The sequence below is a fragment of the Procambarus clarkii genome, chromosome 57 (genome assembly GCF_040958095.1).
Source record: "Procambarus clarkii isolate CNS0578487 chromosome 57, FALCON_Pclarkii_2.0, whole genome shotgun sequence".
Classification (NCBI taxonomy): Eukaryota; Metazoa; Arthropoda; class Malacostraca; order Decapoda; family Cambaridae; genus Procambarus; species Procambarus clarkii.
This window is the reverse complement of record NC_091206.1, coordinates 15,180,156-15,197,514: the sequence shown is the minus strand read 5'-3', so window position 1 is coordinate 15,197,514 and position 17,359 is coordinate 15,180,156. Positions and strand designations below refer to the sequence as shown.

Here is a 17,359-nt window from a genome sequence, read left to right as displayed (position 1 = left end):
TCTCCACGTTAAAATGAAGAGTCAAACTTCATACTTAAGATGCCAAATTCATCACTTGTACTTGTTGTTCTCGTTATATGACTGTCTCAGGTTAGGCGTCATGCAATCTAGTTGCGATCATCAACTACGTTTTGATCAACTGCATCAACTACAGCAAGAGAGAAACACATGTTGCGCTCAATAATATTCTTTTAATTTAAATTAAATTTCTCTCTTTAAAGAAGCAGTATGAAGAAGAGAACAAATGAGTGAGGAAACAAGACAAGGAAGGAAGGAAGCAGGCATGAAATGAGAGAGAGAGAGAGAGAGAGAGAGAGAGAGAGAGAGAGAGAGAGAGAGAGAGAGAGAGAGAGAGAGAGAGAGAGAGAGAGAGAGAGAGAGAGAGAGTGAGAGAGAGAGTGTGAGAGAAAGAGAGAGAGAGAGAGAGAGAGAGAGAGAGAGAGAGAGAGAGAGAGAGAGAGAGAGAGAGAGAGAGAGAGAGAGAGAGAGAGAGAGAGAGAGAGAGATAGAGAGAGAGGAAAATACTGGGCAAGAGAGCTATTGAGGTTGGAGAAATTAGAGGGCGAGAGGAAGTTATTTTTGGATCAATTGAGAGAGGGAGGAATTGAAGATGAGAAGGAAATTAGGGGCAATAGAGGGAGGGAAAGAGGAAGGGAGGGAGAGAGGGAGGGAGTGAGTGAGAGAGAAAGGGAGGGAGACAGTGCTAGGGAATGTCTCCTTGTTTGCTATGCTTTTGATGTTCTGTGACGGGAAAGATTGAAATCCGAATTGCTTTACTTTGGTTAATTTCAAAGCAAATAATTTTCAACATTTTACCAAGCATCTTTGATTACTGGAAGATGGAATTATTGACACAACCCCCTCCCCCTTCCCTTATACAAGGCAATCTTAATGGAAAGAAAGAAACTTCGAAAGGTATCTCTACCTATCCGTCTGTATGTCTGTCTGCCTCTCTCTCTCTCTCTCTCTCTCTCTCTCTCTCTCTCTCTCTCTCTCTCTCTCTCTCTCTCTCTCTCTCTCTCTCTCTCTCTCTCTCTCTCCAGTATATAACTTCATCCAACACTTGAGTGACACTCTTCTTGTTGCCAAATCATGAACAAAACTTCAGCGCTCAAGGTTAGTCACTGACGTCGTGACCTCAAGAGCCTGTCGTGACGTCAAGGACCTGATTAGATTAACGAATCAAATATTACAAATAAAGTCTCCACTAAAAATCATTATTTCATAGTTTGGTGCACCTATCGTCATTGAAGAGCCATAATATACTCCCCAATATCGTTCTCCATTTCACTAATTAATCAATTTACATAATTGCTGTGGCCAAAAAAAAAAAAGATAATCAATTACACGTGAAAGGTAATTGTCACTTTCATCTCCCCTTGTCAGGTCAAAAATGAGGTTGCTATTCTAGCATTGAACTCTGTCTGGTTATGTCTGAATTGTTCCTCTATTGGCAGGATCCAGTTTGTATCAACATTTTTGGCAGTAGTTCCTGGTATATAGGATGGGTACCTATCCCTAATTGCTTTAGAGATAAAGGCCATCGAAGGGAAATATAGATAGGTAGATCGATAGATAAGGAGAGAGAGAGATGTGAATATCTGGAAAACAAATATTAGAAAACTATAGATGAGAGGTGTGTGTGAGAGAGCAACAGGTGCGTGAGTAACAGGTGGCAGGAGTGTGTGTGTGTGAGAGCAACAGGTGGGGTTGGTAGGTGTAAGAGCAACAGGCGACAAAGGAACGGGTTAAAGAGGTCTGTGTGTGCGAGAAAGCATCAGGTAAGAGGCACCTGTAGGAGAGACCAACAAAAGAGAGAGAGAGAGAGAGAGAGAGAGAGAGAGAGAGAGAGAGAGAGAGAGAGAGAGAGAGAGAGAGAGAGAGAGAGAGAGAGAGAGAGAGAGAGAGGCTCAGGGGTCCTGGTTGAGGAAGATCTGGTGAGAAAAATCAATAACAGAAGAGTAGGCGTATTCACAGAGTCCAGCTGCTGCTTAAGCGCTGGGGAAAGCTCCTCTGAGTGTAGATTAACCAGCTGAACAAAACCTCCGTACATGGGACATTGATCTTTGACGTTGGGATCATATCCCTTACCATAGGAAACGAATATCATGATCGGAATAAATTCTTCATCGTCGGATCGAATTAATTCCACTCAAAAAGATTTATTTACATTATTATGTAATTATCGTGTAAATATTTTTTGTTTCACACTTTGAGTAAATCTTTATTTGATCAATTTACTCATCAAGAGGAACAAATTCTTTGTAATTTGAATAAATTATTCCGTATTGGAGCTCCTTACAGTGGGATTAAACGTATTTTCGGGTGAATAAATCGTTCGATCGTGGGAAGAATGTTATGGAGGCCAAGTCTTGGCCTCGCGAACACATGCGGCACTCTGGACGAACGCCATTGATAAACGGATTAGGTGAGTGTCTATAGGAACACAGGCGTGATCAATAGGCTCAGCTCGTGGCTCGGCGAGGCTGAATCCGGGAGCTTAATTCGTGGTTCTTTTGAGCGGGTGAAGCCTTGAACTTGGTGCGTGATTCCGTGAAGAGATGTAATGTGATACAACGACTTTGACGGATCGGCTTATTCGTGTGTGTGTGTGTGTGTGTGTGTGTGTGTGTGTGTGTGTGTGTGTGTGTGTGTGTGTGTGTGTGTTTTGCTCACACACACACACACACACACACACACACACACACACACACACACACACACACACACACACACACACACATACACACACACACACACACACACACATATCCTCAGGATGCAGCCCACAACAGCTGACCAACTCCCAGGTACCTATTTACTGCTCGATAAACAGACACATCAGACGAACAAATCTCTGTCCATTTGTTTCTGCCTCGGCCGGGAATCGAACCCAGATCCGTGGACTGCATATCCCGAACGCTACCCCTTTATGTAAACCTTTTTTCCTCCATCTTTAGCAGGAAAATAGTTGAACTAATAGCAGACGACAGCAAAGAAAATAGGTCAGGTCAGTTACCTATTTTTTAATGAGGATAGGGACGTTGTTTGATCCAATTATGATATTCTGATGAGTCCTCATCTTGGGTCAGGTGAGAACAGCTGAGTTATCTATATATATATATATATATATATATATATATATATATATATATATATATATATATATATATATATATATATATATATATATATATATATATATATATATTTAGGCTGTTATGTTCATTTCTCTTTTTTTTTAATAGTTTTCAATCATTTTTTTTTAAATGCGCTTTTAACAACTCTTGTCTGCTGTTGAAGAGTTTTAAGCCCTGAAATAATTGTTGAGTACTCAAATGTGGATTTTGTGGATTTAAGGGATAAAGTTACTCATTTACTTCGCGAATATAGAGGTTTCGATCAGATTAACATTTGTATTCACTGTGCTCTTTAGACTCTCATGGGGCTCTATTGCTCTTGAAGACTTTTGTCACCAATAGCCATAAACAATTTAAGCTCTCTGGCAACCAAATTGGTGAACACTTTAAGCTCTGTGAGCCATATAAAATCCAGGAAGATTTAGAGCTCCGTGAGTAATAGAGACTTTATACACTATACTTCCCATGAGCTCTTCAACTATAGAAGGTTCAGTTGCCTCTACAGCAATACTGTCGTGGAAAATTTATAGAGCCCCATTGAACAATAGGGCAATGAAGGACTTTATAGGCATTTTGACAGTGGTAAATATAGAGCCCCTTGAGGCGACAGAGGCGGAAAACTTAGAGCCCTTCGAGCTCTAGGGGCCATGGAAGACAGCGAGGGCCCCTGGAAGACAGCGAGGGGCCCTGGAAGACAGCGAGGGGGCCTGGAAGACAGCGAGGGGGCCTGGAAGACAGCGAGGGGGCCTGGAAGACAGCGAGGGGGCCTGGAAGACAGCGAGGGGCCCTGGAAGACAGCGAGGGGCCCTGGAAGACAGCGAGGGGCCCTGGAAGACAGCGAGGGGCCCTGGAAGACAGCGAGGGGGCCCCTGGAAGACAGCGAGGGGCCCCTGGAAGACAGCGAGGGGCCCCTGGAAGACAGCGAAGGGGCCTTGGAAGACAGCGAGGGGCCCTGAAAGACAGCGAGGGGCCCTGGAAGACAGCGAGGGGCCCTGGAAGACAGCGAAGGGGCCCTGGAAGACAGCGAAGGGGCCCCTGGAAGACAGCGAAGGGGCCCTGGAAGACAGCGAAGGGGCCCTGGAAGACAGCGAAGGGGCCCTGGAAGACAGCTAGGGGCCCTGGAAGACAGCGAAGGGGCCCTGGAAGACAGCGAAGGGGCCCTGGAAGACAGCGAAGGGGCCCTGGAAGACAGCGAAGGGGCCCTGGAAGACAGCGAAGGGGTCCTGGAATACAGCGAAGGGCCCTGGAAGACAGCGAAGGGGCCCTGGAAGACAGCGAAGGGGCCCCTGGAAGACAGCGAAGGGGCCCTGGAAGACAGCGAGGGGCCCTGGAAGACAGCGAGGGGCCCTGGAAGACAGCGAGGGGGCCTGGAAGACAGCGAGGGGGCCTGGAAGACAGCGAAGGGGCCCTGGAAGACAGCGAGGGGCCCTGGAAGACAGCGAAGGGGCCCTGGAAGACAGCGAAGGGGCCCGTGAGCGCCGGATGGTGTGCATGATATTATTATCAGTTCGACCTTGATGATGAATACTGCGAGGGTGACATGCGCTCGTGATTAATTCTTCTGGCTCCTTAAAGATGACAGAGAGGAGGATTCCATCTGCTTCTCTATGACCTCCTTCCTCCTTGTTCCTCACTTCTCCCTCACTCGCCCTCCCTCACTACCTCACTCTATCTCCCTCTCCATACCCCTTCCTTCCTTCTTCTACACTGCTATCTTCCTTTTTTTCCATTCTTCCCCGTCCCTATTTCTTCCTCCATCTATCTCCTTCTTGCATTCCTCCCTCCTCTTTCCTTTCTCTCTCCATCCTTCGCCTTCTCGCACTTCATGTTCTGGTGGGGGTAATATACTATCTTGAGGTTATCTTGAGATGATTTCGGGGCTTTAGTGTCTCCGCGGCCTCGACCAGGCCTCCACCCCCAGGAAGCAGGCCGTGACAGCTGACTAACACCCAGGTACCTATTTTACTGCTAGGTAACAGGGGCATAGGGTGAAAGAAACTCTGCCCATTGTTTCTCGCTGGCGCCCGGGATCGAACCCGGGACTAAAGGATCACAAGTCCAGCGTGCTGTCCGCTCGGCCGACCGACTCCCTTAGTGCTTTGGTTGCTTAAGTGTTGGATCAAGTGGTTTAGGAGATGTGGCTGGTTTAGCTGTCATAATTAGAAGATGTTGTAGTTCAGTAATTACCAATGACAGCTTCCTAGGTGTGCCACTGCTGTTAGTCTCAGGATGAGAGAGGAACACTGCGCCTACTTGATGGTTTGTTGAGAACAAAAATGAATTTGTGTTAACCAGACCACACACTAGAAAGTGAAGGGACGACGACGTTTCGGTCCGTCCTGGACCATTCTCAAGTCGATGACACAATCGACTTGAGAATGGTGTAGGACGGACCGAAACGTCGTCGTCCCTTCACCTTCTAGCGTGTGGTCTGGTCAACATACTTCAGCCACGTTATTGTGACTCATCGCCTGCAAAAATGTGTTGTTTTGTCTGTCAAAGGAAACTAATAACGGGTATTTGGTTTAATTTTTTGCGTCTCGCGTGATTTATGCATTAGTCTGAGGAGGTAATCAGCTTGGAATTTAAAGTTTTCCCTCTTAATTTAGGATTTGGAATATTTGTGAATTTTGAGCGTCTCTCTAGCAACGTAAATATGAGAGCTGAACGTGGGTTAGCTGTGTCCTAAGTCTTGCAATACTCAATATAGTTGCAAGTAGTGAGTCTTGCAATACTCAATTTCGTTGCAAATAGTGTTTCGCTGTTCGTCTTCCCCCAAGACCCTCTTCTCTTACCGGACTGTGTCCACTAGTGTTGCCTCAACACAAATTAACCAGGATGGGGGGAAGGAGGAGGATATTGCTTGGCTGACCCAGGAGGGATGGGGAGGGATATTCCGGCTGGTTAATCCTCACCTCGGGCGATAGTGTCAACACTGGCCCCATTAGCTGGTCAGGAGACAAGCACTCCAAGCGTCCACGTTCCTCAGAAACTATTTGTATTGTAGCCCTTTTGATGGGCTTATATTTTGTGTAAACAACACACACACACACACACACACACACACACACACACACACACACACACACACACACACACACACACACACTTAAAAGATCCACTTAAGAGGAACACTTAAATCTTCCCAACAAAAAATACATCATGTATGTCAACGGTAATATAAATGGAAATTCGCTGCTGTACTCGTAACCACAGGGGTAGAAAAACACTCATGTCTATATCACCGCTCTCTGTGGTCTGTGTCCCAGCTTGTCTGTTGTGTCTCTGTCTTGACTGACTGTCTGTGTCGCAGCTTCTCTGCTGGCTCTGTCTATATATTGGTCTGTGTCGCAGCTTTTCTGCTGTTATCTCAGTCTGTCTGTTTATATATTGGTCTGTGTCGCAGCTTTTCTGCTGTGTCTCAGTCTGTCTGTTTATATATTGGTCTGTGTCGCAGCTTATTTGTATGTTAGACATTCCGCTTTATTATCTGTCTCTCACATTCCCAGTTCTTTGACTCAGCTTATAAGGGGAAAACACGTTTGAAAACATTATTTCCCCTCAACGTTTGAGGGGAAATAATGATTCAAGTTCTAGAATTTACTCTTTGTAGTTCTTCGTCGGCTTGAGCCAAGCACCAAAACAAACACACACAAAGCTGAAGCTATTTTGAGTGTTTTATTTCGACGAAAAAACAAGAAAAAAATTTAGGTTCTGATTTTGTGGCTGTTGTTGAGACTCTTAGACTCACTTCTTCTGCCGCAAACTTGGATCAACATCTGGGTATAAAAGTGACAGCTCCTTCCCCCACTTTCCCCACTGGTATTACCCAAAGGTCTACAACTATACACACAGGTTGTAGCCCCCTCGGGTTTGGGCTACACACAGCAGTGCCGTTAGTTGTTTCCACTAGGAGAGGGGACCTTTTCCAGTTGTCCACAATCCTGTTGCAACGACAAGTAGAGGGTGGAAAGTTGCCGGGTAATTAAAGGCTGTTTTCTAACACCGTGACTGACTTCCGTGTTTTTACTTATTATTGAAGACTTAGATAAGAAAAATTTATGTATATTACGTATAGATGATAAAACGCCTTTACTGCTGCTCAAACCCACACACACACACACACACACACACACACACACACACACACACACACACACACACACACACATACACACATACACACACACACACACACACACACACACACACTCACACTCACACACACACACACACACACACACACACACACACTCACACACACACACACACACACACACACACAGCATATCCATCTGACAGGAGAACACCTCGAAGATATGAACTACGAGAGAGAGAGAGCGCGCCCGCTTATTTAGTAAGCTCCTCTGATAATGCTGCCGCTCTCTGTCTCCTGAGGTCGGTATTGAACGACAGAAAATATACATTTACGATATGGGAATTTCTGTCCACAGTTTCCTGGCGTGGGAGGAGAGAGAGAGAGAGAGAGAGAGAGAGAGAGAGAGAGAGAGACAGACAGACAGACAGACAGACAGACAGACAGACAGACAGACAGACAGACAGAGACAAAGAGAAATAAACTTTTTTGTGGAGCTCCATCACTAATATACTTCAATTCCTCATGAGATCTAATTTTTTTATTAAAAAACAAAGATAGAATAACAAATAAACAGACAACACAGAATTAAAAATTGAAGTAGACACAACTATTAATAATGACTAAAGGAAAGACAGCTGAGAAATCATAATTGATGAACATTCAGAGTACATTTATTCAGCGTAAACTAACACGCCTCTGACATTTGTTGCACCAATCAGAAAGCCTCTCATAACACAGAACATATTTTGCTGGCGTGTGCGTGACTGAATGATAAAATGATTTTAGGATTATGCAACCAAGTTAATGTTTCGAGAATGGTTTCATGATGCATTTCCGAGTTTAGAGTGCATGTGTGAGTGGGTGTGGGTTGCGTGTGGGTGTGTATCATGTGTGGGGTGCTGGCTCTTCACTCTATACACACACACACACCCATTCACCACCTACACATCCCCCCTCTTCCTCCTCTATACATTCTACATACAATACCAACCTTCCATCCCCCACCATCTCCGCACCCATATACCATCACCAACCCCCCAACCCCACCCCGTCTCCCCCATACATTCCCCAACCTCATCTCCCAACACACACACACACACACACACACACACACACACACACACACACACACACACACACACACACACACACACACACACACACATTCCCATTTTGCAGAATAATTAGCAGTCTAATGCACTCTCCACAGACCTCAACGTGGCTCTTTGCCTTGTTTATGCGTGCATGTGTCTGAGTGAGAGAGAGTGGTTACGTTCGGCACTCCAACATGGCACCATGAAGCCAATTACAGCTGCCCTTGTATGGGGGGGAGGTCACCCTCCAGGCGCAGAGGCGAGGGTTGATATTTAACACTGTTCTCTGTGTCTGGGTCGGTGCCTGAAGCTGTGGTTGTATTATAGGAATACAAGAACAAGGAGAGAAGAGGAGGAAGGAAGAACAAGAAGGGTTACGGGGGTAAATATAGATAGAGGGTGGGACAGGAAAGATAAGAAGTGGATAAACAGGAAGGGAGATATGAGAGGAAGATGGATAAGGAGTAATATATCCATATCTATAATATAGAATGTCTGTCTGCTTATTTGCTTGTCTGCCAGGGTTGGAGCTCATTCGCTTAGGGCTAGTCGCATTAGACTTTATAGGGTGACTGGTGTGTGGTAGAGGACTGTCAAAGGCTGGTCGGGGCGGCTCAATTTTCCCCGTTTAAAAGACGTCGGCTACCATGGCGACATCCATGAAGTCTGTGGAGCTGTAACTGGGGCCGCCGAATCTGCAGAGTTTTATCTGTTTATAAATGCAAAACAGTTGGTCTTATTTTTAGGGTTCCGAACCCCTAGGGGTTTAGGGGTTTTAGGGGTTTAGGGGTTATTGTTATGGGCCAATAGGTCCACTGCAGCTTTTCTACTGACCCACGTGCTTCTTCACATATAGTTCTGCCTTTGAAAATGTTGACAGGGTCAACGAACCATATCTCTTAGTATTAGGCCTAAATAAAACTGTACAAATGAACTTTGTAGTGTTAATTTTTCAACTACCTTCTGAAGTGAAGCGAAACATAAGAAATAAAGATATGTTTTTGTACCAAGTTGTGTTGTTTGTGCATTGTGAGGCGCCTTGAAAGTGATGTTATTGTCTTGTTTATATAAAGAGATGGTTGGGGTTGACAGTCCCCAAGTAGGCAAGTGAAGACATAAACAACATTCGTCTCTTTCAAAGAGTTTCTGCTGGTGACAAGAGAGTTCTTCATGAGCAAGGTGGCGGACTCTTGCTCTTGTAGTAGACAGTCAGCTCTTTCCTTTGACTGATGTCGGAAGTGTTGGCAATCTACGAAGAAGACGTCCAACTTGCTGATGTATATATATATATATATATATATATATATATATATATATATATATATATATATATATATATATATATATATATATATATATATATATATATTTTTACAACTTTAAAATGAGAAGCCAAAATACAATAAAGTTAGAAATAAATACAACAAGGAGACAGGTAGATAGAAAAAAATAAAGTAATATACACACTGACAGTGAGTAGGAAAGATAGACCGGCTGACAGTCCCCTTCGTCACTGTCATCTCTACAGGGTCAACAGTGACTACTTATAAACTGAGCAGGTATATAATCCCGAAAGTATTTGTTGAGTGTGTGTCTGAGTGCATTTGAGTGTGTGTCTGAGTGCATTTGAGTGTGTGTCTGAGTGCATTTGAGTGTGTGTCTATGTGTATTTGTTGAGTGTGTGTCTGTGTATATTTGTTGAGTGTGTGTCTTTGAGTGTGGTTTGCTCTGGAGAGTAGACTGGTGCACGCGCGTGTGTTCCTATGAGCGTTGCGAGCTACACTTTCGCTACGAGTTAGCGAAATAAATGAACAGGGATGAAAAAATATAATAAAATTCATTGTAACATAAGGAGCTCTAATTCAAGCACTTCTTCTTCTTCCTTCAATCCAAAAGTTTCCAGTTGCAGTTTTATTAATATGTTGAGGAAAGTTTGATGTATTGTTTGTTTTGTCTGTTTTATTTATATACTTTTGTGGGGTATACCTGGAGCTCTCTCTCTCTCTCTCTCTCTCTCTCTCTCTCTCTCTCTCTCTCTCAACACAATGAAACATATAATATACTTCACCTTCGCCTCATTCCTGGCTATAGTTCGAGCAGCAGAAAAACTTGTAACCATACGAATTCTGCCTTTCATAACCCTGTCTGTCACATTCAATAATATATGTTTACAAAAGAGACTGCTGAATACATACGAACTAAATATAACTCTATGAACTCTATGACCCGCCCAGGACTCTTACCCTGCAGAGCCACAGCTCTCTTCTTTTATTGCTATATATAGAGAGCTCTATTTATATATATGAAATATGTATATATATTTCTTCACAAGGATGGGCAAAGAAGCCTTTTATTTCCTGTTTTTCTTGATGATAAAAATTAGCAATAAGGAAATTATGGAGTCATATGGAAATGAAAGACATTTTTTGTAAACAAAAAATTTTGTGGAAAGAATAAATGGTGGGAGGTGATAAATGACAGACTCCCATGCTGGTATGTGGGAGATGCTGTGAGCCTGTGAATGAGGAGAGGTCTGTGGGGGGGGGGGTCCTCAGTCAACCCGTTCTCGCACTTTCGTATAGTCAATATTGACTTATTAAATATGTGCATATGTGACATACTAAACATACTAGTTTACCTTGAAAGGCTTCATAGAAAACACCGATCTTACCTAACCTTCTTAGTATGTTAACCATCTTATTGCTTCGTAATTACAATTATTACTTAACCTATTATAGGTATAGGTTAAGTAATAATTGTAATTGAGAACGGGTTACCTCGGTATAGAAGTCTCCTCTCATTGTTTCTTCATTCTTCACTGGTTACTTCATCCTTTCTTCGTTTCCTCTTATCTCTTCCTTCATATTATCTCCTCCCATTGCCCATTTATTTTCGCCTTTCCAACAGATAAGATTCCGTTTCTAAACTTATCATTTTCTTTTCAACTTTTTTCTCAACGTTTTTTGTCCCCGTTTCCTCTCCTGTTTCCTTTCTATTCTTTCCTCTGTCTACTGTTTTTCAAGTTTCCTGTCGTTTTTTTAACTTTTTATTTCTCAGAAATACACTACCTGGACTCGTTAATAATATAAGGAGGGAACTGAAGGAGAGGGCGAAAGTCGTAAATAAAATGAAAATTAATTAGAATTTAGGTAGAAATTTTTGTTAATTGAAAATGTATATTTTAAGAATTGGGAGTGTCTGATTGTGGGCTTGTGTATATGTGTGTATATGTGTGTATATGTGTGCGTGTGTGTATGCGCGCGCGCATGACACAAATAAAGTCAGTATGGCTTAATAAATAAAATAAATAAACCACTGTGGCACAAAGAACGTCACTGTGGTAAAGATAAAGCCACTGTCGGACAGATAAAGCCACTGTCGGACAGATAAAGCCACTGTCGGACAGATAAAGCCACTGTCGGACAGATAAAGCCACTGTTGGACAGATAAAGCCACTGTCGGACAGATAAAGTCACTTTGGCACTGACAAATCCACCCTGACATAGATAAAGCCACTATAGTACAGATTAACCACCTGAGGTACAAAGAAAATCACAGTAGCATAGAGAAAAGTCAATACGATAAAGCTGAAGCCACTGTGGCACAGATAAAGCCACTGTGGGACAGATAAAGCCACTGTGACACAGATAAAGCCACTGTGACACAGATAAAGCCACTGTGGCACAGATAAAGCCACTGTGGCACACAGAACCCCTGGAGACCTGATACCGTTCATGCTTGAAGGGACACCTTAGGCTCCTTCAATACAAGACGCTTCAGTGATAGAGAGGACTTGGAGAATAGATAAATAATGATGGAGCAGGGGAAATAGCGTCTTATCTCCACGAGTGAATAAGGCTCATATTGACACATTAGAGATGTAAGTAAAACGTGCTTAGAGCAGTTAAGTTTAAACTAATTTTTATTTATGATGCAGTGTTATATTTTTTTCTAATATGGTATGGGCCTTTGGATGACAATTTGATCTGATGAATATATATTCCGATCGTCTTCTGTTGGGTTTTTAAAGATGCTTTACAGATACTTGTACACGCTGGGGGTATCTCCTGATGGGGTCGACGGACGGTGGATAAGATGTGGTCATCGAAAAGTAGCTGAGATAATGAGTGCGTTGTTATGCTGTGCGTGGAAGACCTGGAGTGTGTCTTAAAGTGCATGTGTGAGGGGGGGGAGGGAGGGAGGGAGGGAGGGAGGGAGGGAGGGAGGGAGGGAGAGAGAGAGAGAGAGAGAGAGAGAGAGAGAGAGAGAGAGAGAGAGAGAGAGAGAGAGAGAGAGAGAGAGAGAGAAAGAGAGAGAGAGAGAGAGAGAGAGAGAGAGAGAAAGAGAGAGAGAGAGAGAGAGAGAGAGAGAGAGAGAGAGAGAGAGAGAGAGAGAGAGAGAGAGAGAGAGAGAGAGAGAGAGGGGGGGGGGGGCGAGAGAGAGAGAGAGAGAGAGAGAGAGAGAGAGAGAGAGAGAGAGAGAGAGAGAGAGAGAGAGAGAGAGGGGGGGGGCGAGAGAGAGAGAGAGAGAGAGAGAGAGAGAGAGAGAGAGAGAGAGAGAGAGAGAGAGAGAGAGAGAGAGAGAGAGAGAGAGAGAGAGAGAGAGAGGGTATTGCAGTCAAACACACACAACTATGCCAGATTGAACCTAATAAAAAAAACTAGAAATATATCTCCCCCGACAGATTTGCATTCTAATCATTTTTCAAATAGATCTTAAACATCAGTTCCCTCGACAGGTGTTAACCCTTCACCTGCTGACTAACCCCAAATGATTACAATAATTCTCATTGCAAAAATATATTTCGACTTATACAACAAAGAGAAGTTAGAAGGAAAGTCACTTAGATTGCATTCATTTGCAATAAAAACCTCCACGAGGAGTAGGTTTAAGCTAAATGCTTCACTCTGGAGGATTAACTTCAAGTCTCGAGCTTCCGCTGGAGAATGAGCTTGGCCTCGAGGCTTCCAATAACAGAAAACAAGACTTGTAAATAGAGAGATCTGGTGTACACCACTAAGTCACCACCACAGGTGTTGCAGGTCATCACAATACTTTAAATCACACCTGGAGAGTTTCTGGCGACATCAATTGTGTTTCGTGTGTCATATAAAAGTGCTTTGAGGCAAATGGTTTTCTGGTACAATTTGATGTACACAGTATACCATCTTGCATCAAGCACCACCATCACCGACCTACAGGTGGCTCGCCTGACACTTGGTGGCTCGCCTGACACTGTAGGTGGCTCGCCTGACACTGTAGGTGGCTCGCCTGACACTGCATGGCGCCACCTGGACGGGTTCCGGCCGTGTAGCAGCAGGTGGCTCTGAGTGCCAGCAGGCCTGGCGTAGTAGTTGGTGGCAACTCCAGTAATTCCCCATCAGGTAACTCAGGTGCGTTGTCTCCGCCAATCACAGGTATTCAACGATTTGTGCTAATTGGATAGACAATTCCATCTGGTAACTCAAGTACGCTGTCGCTACCACTCACAGGTGTTCAACAGCTGGCACTCACTGGAGGGGGACACTCTCTAGCCTGCTGCCTATTGGCTAGACACAGAGGATGACCATAACCATCCAGTCTCTCATCAGGACATAGTTTACACAGTGCAGTTGACTGGTTGACTAACCAGCTTTAATACAAGGTTGCCTAACCCTGTAGACTGGTTACTTTCGCGAGAAAACTGATTATAGATGACGTCTTGTTTTGCATTTCTTAGATAATCAAGGATAAACTCACTGCTTATTATAAATATATTAATTCAGCAGACCTTAACCTCAACGTTTCCTATCCCTGAATGATAATAATAATAATAATTTTTATATGCAAGAAGGTACAATGGCTTGGTGAGATTACATATGATTGGTATTTTTACATTCATGCAAAGCCACTAACACGCATAGCGTGTCGGGCAGGGAATATATCTTCTATGATAAAAATGTATTAGATTAAGAATAATAATTATCTTGTAAGGCTAAGGCAAACATATTTCAAAGGCTGTGTTTATCTCTCCTACAGGAAGGCGGAGTTGTGGCTCGGGGTTCTTCAGCTGCACTCCATCTGACGAGGGGAACACGTCCCTGTTGTGTTTTATGACGGTGATGGGAGTACAGTGTTCTGTGCTGTGTTAGATCCGCAGCGTTGAACTTAGAAACAAGCTCTACACTGTGTTAGATCCGGAGCGTTGAACTTAGAAACAAGCTCGACACTGTGTTAGATCCGGAGCGTTGAACTTAGAAACAAGCTCTACACTGTGTAAGATCCGGAGCGTTGAACTTAGAAACAAGCTCTACACACTGTTAGATCCGGAGCGTTGAACTTAGAAACAAGCTCTACACACTGTTAGATCCGGAGCGTTGAACTTAGAAACAAGCTCTACACTGTGTAAGATCCGGACCGTTGAACTTAGAAACAAGCTCGACACTGTGTAAGATCCGGACCGTTGAACTTAGAAACAAGCTCTACACTGTTAGATCCGGAGCAGCGAAGAGAAGACTGTTCTCTGCTGATAATATGACTTTGAGCTGCCATCGATGCCTTAATTATTGTGTTATTGCTGAAGAAATATTTTTGCTGAATTCAAGACAATTTAAAATAAATAGTGATTAAAATTACCTGTGTAAAGGACAGATAGAAACACAATTAAACAGCAGTACAATCCAGCGTCTGATAACATCTTCCAAGAAGTCTTTAGCATCATGGTTATTTAATCTCAGGCATCTATTGACATCAGTACATACAAGATCTGGTTGCTTTTACATACAAGGTTTAGTTTCTTTACTAAAAGAGGAATAGGCCCCATATATATTGGGTGACGTCTTCGGCACAAGATAAGATCGGGGCATCTTGGGGCATTCACAATCAGGGCACTCTTAACTCTTATCTCTTCTAGCAAGAGCATTCTTAGGGTTCCGTAATTTTCTGACCGTCACACACCACTAGAAGCTAGAACAAGGTTGTCCTTTTATTCAGAACAGAACATATACCGTTCTGCGTGCTAAGCCTTCAACACAACACTAAACAGGATATATGTCATTCTCGGTGTTAAACCTTTACGATACAAAGGCTATATCCTGCTCTCTTTGTTGAACACTGAACCCCACGGTATATAGGAGACCTCCCACTCTCTGTGTTGAGGCGTGAACATTAGACTGAACAGGAGATGTCCATGTTGGTGCGACGAGGAACAATGTGTCACCGCAACTCCACCCGGCGGTTGCAGCGGAGGAACCAGCAGCAGAGGGCGGCCAACATCCAGCTGCAGGGTCGACCAGGATCAGCACGGGCCAAGTCGCCAGGCTCGGCCACCTCTTTGGCCCCCTCTGCCGCCTCCGCCGGGGTGCCTTCCACCTCCCGGAGCCCCGTCGCCTCCACCAGCAAAGGTCAGTGGTGGTGCTGAAGAATTTATGTGAGCTGTCTCAGGTACATTACCCGTTTATATCCTATTCTTATTAATTTATCTATCTCTATCTATCTCTGCCACATCCTTCAGAGAACAGATAAGCTGTGTACATTACCGCTACTTTCAATTATATTTGTTCTTTTCAATAGGGCAGCAATCCTGCGCCTCTATATACTACCAATATAAAGCCATGGCAAAAGAAAACGTACTTTCAATAGTTTGTGAACTGGTTCAAGTGTTTGGCTTCAAAGACTCGATCCGGGGTTTAGAAAAAGTTGAATGCAGCGCCTACTTTGCTGGGCGGTTGAATCTCGCCAGCAGGTACTCCTTCAGGAGACGAGGGATGGAGGTTGCTGGGTCCCAGTTGAAGGATGAGGTTGTTTGTCCATCAATACACATACACACACACACACACACACACACACACACACACACACACACACACACACACACACACACACATTACCTTACGACACTAGAGAAAAGAAGGGAGAGAGGAGATATGATAGGGACATATAAAATACTCAGGGGAATTGACAAAGTGGAAATAGATCAAATGTTCACACGTAATAATAACAGAACGAGGGGACATGGGTGGAAACTGGAAACTCAGATGAGTCACAGAGATGTTAGGAAGTTTTCTTTTAGCGTGAGAGTAGTAGAAAAATGGAATGCACTTGGGGAACAGGTTGTGGAAGCAAATACTATTCATACTTTTAAAACTAGGTATGATAGGGAAATGGGACAGGAGTCATTGCTGTAAACAACCGATAGCTAGAAAGGCGGGATCCAAGAGTCAATGCTCGATCCTGCAAGCACATATAGGTGAGTACATATAGGTGAGTACATATAGGTGAGTACACACACACACACACACACACACACACACTCACTCACTCACACACACACACATTCATATGAGTGGCTTTAAACACTGTACTTATCCTGCCTATTACTCCTCCACTGTTCATATAATGTATGAATGAATGTATGTACTCTAGTTAACTTAAATAATAATATTATTATTTATTATTATTGTTGTTATCATTATTAAGTTGTCGAAGTCAATTAATTCAATGCACGGTTTTATATGCAAATATGATAAGAAAATCGGGGTCTGGTACCTGAGTGGACAGCACGCGGGACTCGTAATCCTGTGGCCCGGGTTCGATTCCCGGACTAGGCAGAGACAAATGGGCAGAGTTTCTTTCAGACTGATGCCTCGTTTACCTAGCAGTAAATAGGTACCTGGGAATTAGATAGCCGTTACGGGCTGCTTCCTGGGGGGAAGGATTGTGTGTGGGGGAAAAATTAGTTAGTAGTTAGTAGCAGTTGAGTGATTGGTAGTAGAGAGTCGGGCCGAAAGAGCAGAGCTCAACCCCCAGAAGCACAACTAGGTTCATAGACACACTAATATTATGAGGAGAATATATCAGTAGTTGAGTATCAATCTTCCACTGAAATAAGGAATGGAAGGGAATCTTCCATTCCCTTCACTAGGGAAGGGAATCTTCCATTCCCTTCACTAGGGAAGGGAATCTTCCATTCCCTTCACTAGGGAAGGGAATCTTTCATTCCCTTCACTATTCCTCAACCTTTTCCTTCTCCCCTCCTACAACATCTC

General features: G+C 43.7%; 1 protein-coding gene across 1 annotated transcript in view; it reads left to right on the top strand.

Moving 5' to 3' along the window:
- LOC123745012 (uncharacterized) overlaps positions 1 to 17,359 on the top strand; it is a 206,025-nt gene that overhangs the window by 35,978 nt on the left and 152,688 nt on the right. Inside the window, exon 2 of the mRNA XM_069306324.1 lies at positions 14,352 to 15,715. Within this exon, the coding sequence (XP_069162425.1) occupies positions 15,496 to 15,715 (220 nt within the window). The 5' untranslated portion in view covers positions 14,352 to 15,495. The remainder of the gene's footprint in view (positions 1 to 14,351; positions 15,716 to 17,359) is intronic.